The 10,123-nt window shown below is 42.5% G+C and overlaps 1 protein-coding gene across 1 annotated transcript; it reads right to left on the bottom strand.

Moving 5' to 3' along the window:
* Positions 1–335: 335 nt before the first annotated feature.
* Positions 336–3,539, bottom strand: LOC129592557 (uncharacterized). The gene is made up of 3 exons (XM_055488624.1): positions 3,191–3,539; positions 1,144–1,422; positions 336–673 (listed from the first exon to the last, which is right to left on the bottom strand). The coding sequence occupies exons 1-3, from the start codon at positions 3,379–3,381 to the stop codon at positions 547–549; spliced, it is 597 nt and encodes a 198-aa protein (XP_055344599.1). The 5' UTR covers positions 3,382–3,539; the 3' UTR covers positions 336–546.
* Between the last annotated feature and the right edge of the window lie 6,584 nt (positions 3,540–10,123).

Raw genomic sequence — 10,123 nt, 5'->3', positions numbered from 1 at the left:
GCTAATGCCGAATAGTTAGTTATTGGAGTTAACTTCTCTCGACTACAACAGGCTTTGGTTAGGGCACTATTGGTTTTCGCGGAGTTAGCTCGGATTGCCAAAAGCACAAAACTGGATACGAGTGCGAATGCGACCAGCATTACTCGGGTTTATACGCTATAACTGAATTGATGCTATGGAGTCGAGCAAAACTCAGCAGAAGTAGCGTTACAGTTTCGCTAACAGCAATTCCAAAAACTAACAGCAGCTTAGCCAACTATGCATGGAGCTTCGCAACTACATAAATAGCGGTAAGGAAAATTGAGAAAAATTATCACAGAAAGGGGCCACTAACTTTAATGAATCGATGGTGATGATGGTATTGCATCTTGCATATGGCTTAATGAAATAAACGGTATAGATACTGTACTGTGTCGTAGTTTGAATTTCTGAAAGGCATGACTGGAGTATGAAAATACTGAAAATAAGGAAATAACAAGAATCCATTTTATTCACCACGAGTTTATCGCAAAAATCAATTGCTTATTGAGTTTGATGGTGTTGTGGTTACAAGCAAGCCGCGTCGTGCATGAGTTTATGACCTTTGATGAGGACATCTACCGGTTTCTGGCCACAAGACGCTACCCAGCTGGTTTTGACACTTCCGTTTACCTCGGCAAACAATCGAGATGTCCTGTAAATTGCAGGATGCTTTATTGTCAGGACATCGGCAGCTGTAGTCCACATGAAAAACCATTCGCAGTTGCATCACGGGCAACCTTATCTCAGTGGCAGTTACAATAAACTTCCTTCGAAATTCCAACAATAATAAGAAAGCGAGGATTTTTAAAACGGAAAAGGCAGTTTCAGATATTTAAGTTAAAAACCGTTTATGCCGCCACGTTAGTCGGTTATCAGTGGTTTGAGAGGTGAAAGTCTCTGAAATTTTTTTTTGTTTACTTATAAAATTTTCAACATAGAGGTAACCCGAAAGGTAAAAATACTAGTAGTTAAACAAAAATTACTTTTTACGATGGAAATGGCTCATGTGGGTTACGAGCTTTTCTTGTCAGGAGCATTTATTATGCTCCTTCTAGACTATTGCGCAAGTTTACCATTCCTAGTATTGCTACTTTGAAATTTGAACCAATCTTTTCAGCTTACTTGCAGGCCATCCGGAGTGCCGTTGTAGCATTGCGCGCTTCGGCGTAGTCATCATGGATACTGGGTACAACATTCCAAAAAAATTCTCTGCCTTTAACGAAGCACTCCGCGAAGGCCCGGATGAATTCTACGGGGTTGACGGCGGATGCGCACAGTGTGCTCAAAAGAATATCGCTCTTGGCCTCGTACCACTTATACCTTCGATTATCACGAACAAAAGCCTGGCTCGAGCAACGCGTCAGCAGTTCTTCCACGCATTTTCCGCTTTCCTTTCGAACGCTAGAACGTGGATAATTTAAGCGCTTCATAACTGAACTCCGTCGCAATACATTATCCTTATTTTACGCCCACTGTTTTTCAAAATTTTGGTCCACATTCTTAACCCTCCAGCGGGCGGTACCCGAAGGAGTGCGAATTTTCTTTTGAAAATCAAGATTTCCCGATGAAAAAAATCAGTTAAGATAGGGAATTTTTTGTGGGCTTGTGCTGACCATAGGTCAGCGGTGGTGACTAGGGTGTTTGCCAACGCCAATGCCCATGGACGGTCTACAGCATATAAATCCGTATTTTTGCGACAATGAGGTTAACAGGAATAAAGTAAAAGCAGTTACTTCATTAAATAGCACAAAAAAATTACTTTAAAACAGAAGTATGGAAGTGGTCAACAATTTGACCACTGGTCAGTACAAAATTAAAAACTGCCAAAACCCGTTTTCTTGCATTTTGACCGATGCTACATATAAAAAACGTAGAAAACAAGCGATTCTGAGACTATTCCTCCCCAAAACTTTCATCAGTCTCTCCTATGGCACTAAACGGAGCAGTCTTTGTGCAATTTAACATTGACACACCGAGTTACCTTCACACTGCGTACATTGTTCGGCTTTGCACGTTTCCTGGATGTGGCCGCAGTTGCCGGTATGGGGAAAGCGGCGGAAATGGTTCAGATACAAAGGCGATTGGCGCCGAACCTGATATTAGTTGTCACTCGCACTTTTGGAACGAAACTCATTAGCGACCGGATGTGACCTATCGAGCTAAGGCTGTTCGGAAACGTTAACATCACTAATGTGATCATAACAGTTCGCAGTCGCCCGAGACTGGTCAAAACTCAAAATTTGCATGGTTTTTTAAAGCTACGTGGCTTCACAGCTTTGCTTGCCCAAGCGGTGCATCGGCATTCGGTATCAAAGGTGGAACGCGGCAGAAAGCAGTATTGTGCTGCCATTTCAATTCACAGAGCGACATTATACACTGACGATAGAATTAGAATCACGTCTACCATGCCGACCGCCCGGGGTGGTGTTCAGCAACCCCATGTTTTGCCAACTTCCAACAACCAAACCGCATGGTGCATGTTTGGCGTCCGAACCGATATTAAATTATTCCGGTTACGTAGTGATAAGAATCTGTCGAAAGTGCACCCGCCCGTGTATTCACAACCCTTCATGGGCAATGGTGTTGGCACGCAACACACGTTTTTGACGGACTGCGGTCATCTATGGTTCAACTTATAGAATCTGCGTTGGACATTTTTGAATAAAGCGTTGTCAATTGTACCTTGTTGAATTATCTCCGATTTAATTACTCATCCACTATTTAGTTAATTAGCAAGATCTCCGAGAGGTCACAAAGTCCGAAATTGGTCATTTATGGACACCTGTAGTTTGTAATTAACTTAAGATACAAGTTTGAGTTCTGTTGTTACTGCTGCTTTAAGGTCCCTTGTTGCTAGTTATGCAAAGGGATATCAATTAACTGCTCGCGATCACTTGGAAAAAAACCATGAACACCACGTTGCGCCCTGACGCCAATGCCCGTCAACGGGTTAATAGCGAAAATGGTTTAATAAATATTAATTACCTTAATAACGGCGAAATTTGTTTTCTTACAACTTAAATTCGGTTCCAGTGGAAAAGAAATATCTTTCTCACAGGTTTGTTTGTTGATTTTATTGCTTTTCGAGCTTAGTTTGCTAGTCAGGGATTAATAAGTTTTTTATTTGCATTTTATTTTGTCGTATTAGCAAAAATCGAGATCTGAATACCGGCAGAAGTTGTCAGCTAGATCGCTATGCGCAGAGGTAAGAGGCCACTCCAAGGAAATTATCTGAGTAAGGGTAGAATCACGCAATACACGTTGGCATCGGAAGTCCATTTCCACGCAACTATCGTCGCCATGACACAGCGAACCTAATAGCACAGAAGCAATCCACAAATAGGAAAGTAAAGAAACCATCGTCTTCAGTTCCTTGTTTGACTGGCTACTAGTCAGTACTCGTAGTCCCCACTGATAAAATAAAAATTAACAGCAGAGTTGAAGCAACTGTTTACTAGGTTCCAGTTGAGCTGGTAAAATGTGCCGCGCATGCTGCCGGTGGCCCGGTGGAACCTTAAAGCTGTGCGACTTGATAATCAAGAAAAGCAATCGGAACGAGTCTGAATAATCAGTTTCTGAGAAATATCTCACGGATCATCGAACAGTTACTGTCGGGCCTTCGGCATTATAAACAACAAACACGAATTGATTCCGTATCCTTGAAAGTTAAAAGCTGTAGGCTATGAACATATTTCCTCATGCAGATAAATTTCTGTTGGAAATAAATTCCATATATTTTATTCTGTGTCTTTCTTGTTTGTACTTATTCTGCCATCGGGTGAAATTGTATGAGGTAAAACTGCTGTAACAGAATTAAAGGTTCAAAAGAATCAGCAAGTAACACAAGAATACAGTGTATACATGTATTACGGTATGTTTGTTGTTTCCGATTACCGGCACATGCTATGCAGTACAGACTGACAGCAATTCGTCAACTGTTAGGTACGAGCACATTATTTCTGAATATCCGGTAATCGGATTAGCGTTTTCAGATGAGTTAATCTGTGCGTGTGATTAATGCACAAATTAGGTTGAATGCAGTTTTCCAGCGCAAGTAGAGCTCGAGCATATAGAAGGAAAATGTTGTTCTGATTTGTGCTGGTTTTCTACTTTTTGCCAATGTGCAAATTGCAAGTTCTGTAATTCTATCAACGTTTACGGAAAAGGTCAGTGACGCTTTAAGTCCATAAATAAAGGCGCGCGCTGGACAAACCAAGTTCTCAATATTTTAGAGCAACTGCAGTGTAAACAGCTGCAAAAGTATTAACTGCGCCGAATCTTTCTGGTTTGTGGAATTCGTCCGGGATAAGCGAAACTTAACAGCAGAAGCATTTGCTGTCCATAATGCGTCGAAAAAACACCCATTACTGAATTAGCATTGTTGTACAGACACATAAATGCAAAGCAAGTAAAGTTTACACTATAAATAATATTCGGCCAGTTATTTACGATAAACAAATCAAACACAATAAAAGCTACGCAATATGATGACAGAATTGCTGGAGCAAAATAATTAACGCGTATCGGCGATTATATGCGATTCTCTATATGTAGTGTACAACCCCTTTTTAAAACTTTGCGGATGGTTCAGCAAAAGAAACAAACTTATTTCCCCGCGGCTAGCGACTGTTGTTTAAGCATGTTCATCGTTCACGGTTCAGAGCTCTCAACGTCAGAGCAGTTAATTTTGACAACTCCATACGGCGCAGTTCCTCTTCCGTCATCCTTCCGGCATCTTCGGATCTGTAATATTCTTTGTTGCGTGGATCGGCGAAATGCAGATCGCATAGAATCTGTTGGGGTAGAGTGAATAAGAGCAGTGAACAACTTTTTATGTTCGCAATATCCGGCATACAGTTGACATACAAACCGAAACACAATGAATCTGCCAGGCTTAATACATACTAGCTCTAACCTTGAATAACAAAATCTATCACTTTGTTAACATTTTGAAGGATTAGAGCGGAAGTTAGGTCTAGATCGGGCGGCATCACAGGCTAAGAAAGTCTGTGCGTGCTCAAATTTCGTATAAAAACATAGCTACTTATGCGTTAAACGGTATGAATATTTATCGCAGCTGTATAATTTGTTTGTGTTCCTTGTAAGACGTGGCGTGTTCTTGCCGTTATAACTGTTCTAAAAATTATTGGCATGCATTGTAATGCATACGGAAACGTATGGCCACTCACCTGCAAAATATCTGCACGGTGCTTCTTAGCGTTCTTCTGTATCCACTCGCTTAAGATCGCCGGTTGCATGCATGTAGCCGGCAGGAAGGTTGACGGGTTGATGGTTGACGCTCAATGAAGGTCATCAACCTTTCTGCCAGAGCGCATCAACCTTTCTCTAAAGGTCATCCACCTTTCTGCTGAAGGTCCTACGTCCTGTAAAGGAAGTCGTGTGCGTGTTTCTGAACACTTAGCTTGTTCTGGCTTAATTGCTATTGTTATTTCGTTATATAAAACGTATTTCGGTTTTTCGTTTCGGTAAATTGAAACTTTGTTTGCTTAAAAGCAAAATGCATGTAAGGACTATCATGTACTGCGTACATGGCGCACCAGTAGCCAACAGGGAGGTGAACGGGTTGTGGGTTGGTATTTGCAACTGGCAGGAAGGCAGGTTGGAGGATGGTGGATGTACAATGAAATCACAGGGTGGCAGAGCGGTGGACGGCTCATTCACGAATTTGCCGGAGCGCGCCCACATTTCTGCCGAATCATTGTCGGCTTCCACTGATCCAACAAAGACGCCATTGTGAGCATTGAGATCCATTGCGAGATCAATACATGCCGCCACTGCTCGGCAGAAACGTGGCCGCAGGTACGAGTCTATTTCTCGTATGTCTTTCATATGTCTATCGCTCTACCTGTGTAAATACAGTTTATATGCCATCTTAGTCGTCTTTCCAAATCATACTTGAATTTTTTTAATTCCGGAATTTAAAATTGACGTTAACCAATTAGATGTGCGAGAAGCGAATTATTTAGGCTTGCCAATCAGCTGTTCAGCTGACTAATTGGCTTCTCGCACATCTCAGTGATTAAGGTCACTTTGAATTACGGAAATACACAGTTCAATTGGGATATTGAAAGACGGCTAAAATGGCATATACACTGCACAGGTAGCGCGAAAAGACATCTGCGCCACCTTTCTGCCTGAGCAGTGGCGGCATGCGCCGCAATCACAATGGGCTTGAATGCACACAGTGACCTCATTTTTAGATCAGTTGAAGGCAGAATTGATTCGGCAGAAAGGTGTACGCGTTCGGGCAGGTAAGTGGATGGGATTTCATTGTAAGCCCACCATTCTCCAGTCTGCCGTGCTGCCGGTTGCGGACATTTAAGGAGGGTCATCAACCTTTATGAAAGGTCAACAACCTTTCTGTAAAGGTTATCAACCTTTCTAAAAGGTCATCAACCTTTCTGTAAAGGTCATCAACCTTTCTGCCGGCGGTGTCTATTGATCTTATTGTGCTCATTGTACTTTATTGTGCAACACAATTATTTCGCTGTCGGTTAGGACATAATATTGTGTCGACTGTTCATAGTTCGTACGTTGCGTCCGCATGTTTGATCGTAGGTAAGCGGTTTAACTGATAAGGCAATACCGATGGTGAAAACTGTGACAGACAACTTTTGCAGTTGCGCAAAAGCTTGATGTGATGAATGGGTGCCGACACCGGTTCGGCAGAAAGGTGGATGCGTCAATGATTCTGTACTTGTCATATTATTTTTTTCGTGGCAGTTGTGCTCATTGTAAGTCACTGTTGTCGTCAGTTCAAGGCGGATTCAGTGAATTGCTTCGCTTGCTTATTCAACATCCAAGCCAGGTGTTTAAAAAAACCATTATTTAATTTGCTTTTCAACGAGCTAGAAGAACGATAAGCAAATGGAGCTACAATGGGTGCATTGGCGTCGTTGATAGGAGTAATGGATACCGTTGGGAGATTCATGGATAACCTCTGGCAGAAAGATGGATGCCCTATGGCAGAAAACTGGATGTCCTCTCTAGTAAGGTAGATGGCCTCTGGCAGAAAGTAAATAGCCTTTCCAAAAATGTGAATAATCCTCGGCAAAAATGTGGATTACCACTGGTGGAAAGGTGGATCACTTCGGCAGAAAGGTTGATAACCTAAAGAGAAAGGTTGATGACCTTTAGAGAACGGTTGATGAGCTCTGGCAGAAAGGTGGATGACCTTTAGAGAAAGGTTGATGAGCTCTGGCTGAAAGGTTGATGACCTTTAGAGAAAGGTTGGTGAGCTCTGTAAGAAAAGTTGATGACCTTTAGAGAAAGGTTGATGCGCTCTGGAAGAAAGGTTGATGACCTTTAGAGAAAGGTTGATGCGCTCTGGCAGAAAGGTTGATGACCTTCATTGAACGTCAACCATCAACCTGTCAACCTTCCTGCCGGCTACACATGCACACAGGGGACAAATTCGCTTCTAATATTTGGCACGTATCGGATATCATATCAGGTGAACTAAAACAGACCGCACCAGAAAACATCTCTTCTTCCATAAAGGGCAGAATACCGGGAGACCAACGGCATCGGCTCCACACCAACGCCTCAACAACCGGCGAAGCATCTTTGCATGCCCGAATAAAGTCGCGCACTTCGTAACCGAAATGCTCAACGATCTTCCATTCACACGCGTTAGCAATCACTAGTATCTTTCTCCCGGGGATCTGCGGCAAGGCATCCCAGACGGCTTGGATAAAGCGCAGACACTCTGCCAAACCTGGTTCGTCAACGTTTTGCACAGCGTTGGTTATCACGATTCGTTCCGTCCATGTAGAAATGCATTTCCAAAGCACTCTGCCAGCCAGTGCAATTCCGCTGGCAAGATGCTGGTCAGACATTGCCAGATTCGAAGGAAACGTCACCCGAATCTCAGTGGACATTTTGCTCTGGCCTAATATGCAGCTCCACAGTACGCAGGTGCGACGGTACATCGCCTGGGCTGCACTGTCCAGAAACTGGAAGACTTCTTCCAGGATTTCTATCGGCAACACTGGCAGAGTTACCGCTGGATCAGATGGCTTGTCATCATTGGGAAGATTATCCAAAAAATATTGATATTCCGAAAACAGCTCACATTGGTCACATGCCGGAAACCATTCATTTTCCGTAAACGTCCAGCCTTGGAAATGAAGCTGCCCCATGGCTTTTTTGGCATCTTTCAACGCAAGTTCCTGTCATAACATTAAAAAAATACAGGAAGTGTAACAATGTTTACAGAGTAAACTGTGTCAGATACCGTACATACATACTTTGACACATACAAACAAACATACAAACAAAACAAGCTACGAGTATGTCTCAACGATTAATTCATAACTTCCAAACATTCATAACGTTCCCTCCACACCAACGCCTCAAACACCGGCAACAGAATTTTTGAATTGGTTAATCTACAGTGTACCTATACCATACATATAATTCAATTTGATCAAATTTAAAATTACCGAGGAAGAACTGAGCGAACGAAGCAAGTGGAAAGCTGCATTAAGCATTTTAAACAGCTAGCTTCGAAATAACTATCCCGCATTGATGAGTTTGACCGACTTCATTTTCACCTCCAACCCAGTCCGATTGCACTGCCGGCAAAAACCGATTGTTTTTAACGGATTGTATGAAACATAAGGAAACATAAGAAACAGTCGGAAACATAAGAAAACATCCTCAGAAGACGTAATAAAACAATAAAAGAAAATATAAGAAAACATAAAAACCAAAAGAAAACATAACAATAAGAGAGAAAAAAAGAAGCCCGGAAAATTTGAGAAAGCAAAGTAGATAGGAAAAACTAAAAACAAATAGGAACCTAGATAACCTAAAAACTTTTTGGAATTTCTGAAATTTGATTGCGGCAAAATGTCGCACTCGCAGTTCTGTGGGTGCGCATTAACCTATAGGATATAAAAGTACTATACTTCAAGCATATATAGTACATTGCAGGGATGTTGTATGAAGAACAATACTATCTTTTTAAAGATTATACGGTTTAGGTTCTCCGACATTCACCATATCATAACTTCTCACTGATCCAGGTATTTTCTTTTCCAGGTACACAAGTTTGTCTTCAAGGAAACACACAGGTGATATTCCCCAGCTATACAGCCTAGCCTTCCACAAATTCCATAATGGCCGCGCCGCTCGCCCATCAGCTGCGCCCCAGTAATCCTTAGGCAGCAGACATGAACTGGTGATAAAATGGTCGGCACGAATAATTCTTTGTGGCAGGACTTCCGATGAGGGTACGATGCGGATGGGTCGGACATGTAAAAATTTCTGGAAAAGAGCCGAGCCATACTGCACTTGAATGCAGGCATATCTGTCACAGAACAAACGCCGAACAAGAAATTTGGCCGGATACCTGGTCCATGGTTGACTGTGGCAGGGGCGCGCTAGGACTTGAATGGGATCCTGATTGTAAATACTAAGTGCACTTATCAAGTCGACAGCGATTTCGTGATCAATGGTGTGGGTTTCCTGCGTAGGCGGTAGGCAATGGAAGATTTTACCGTACTTGACAAATTCCGAGGACCTACCGGGACAGTGGAAATCGATAACCAAACCGTTCTGTGCCACGTTGACAACCGTCCCATGTTGTAGCAGGCCATCCGCTCCCAACACGTCCACCCAATTCCATGTGTACACCGCGGTGGAGTTGAAAAATAGGCGCATTTTATGCACGAATCATATAAAATGGTAGGAATAAAGGTTGATTGTAACAAGGATGGTGGAATTACATAAAGTATTTGATGTGAGTGGAATGTGCCGGAATGTACCTTATCTTTTCGTTGTTTCATCAACTGCATACACTAGGAAAACTAATTCAAATCATACAGTACATACAACCGAGTCTGCTCGTTATAAATCCAACGAATTTGCTTTACTCAGTGATGTGATTTTGTGCTACCGATGGATAAACTGAGCAGACCGTACAGCAGGTGCCACTGACTCACATCGTCAAGGGCTTAAACAGCTGCTTCTCGCTGGTTTTAGGTATTCTGAGTTTTTCCGCGGTCGGTAAAATCAATGTCACCTTCCAGTGCGGCAAGTGCACCGTTGGTCAGCAGCCATAGGTTGACGCGATATT

Source organism: Paramacrobiotus metropolitanus, unplaced genomic scaffold (genome assembly GCF_019649055.1).
Source record: "Paramacrobiotus metropolitanus isolate TYO unplaced genomic scaffold, Prichtersi_v1.0 Parri_scaffold0000053, whole genome shotgun sequence".
In the NCBI taxonomy this organism is placed as follows: domain Eukaryota; kingdom Metazoa; phylum Tardigrada; class Eutardigrada; order Parachela; family Macrobiotidae; genus Paramacrobiotus; species Paramacrobiotus metropolitanus.
Note: the sequence above shows the minus strand (reverse complement) of the source record. Positions and strands in the feature narration are given on the sequence as shown.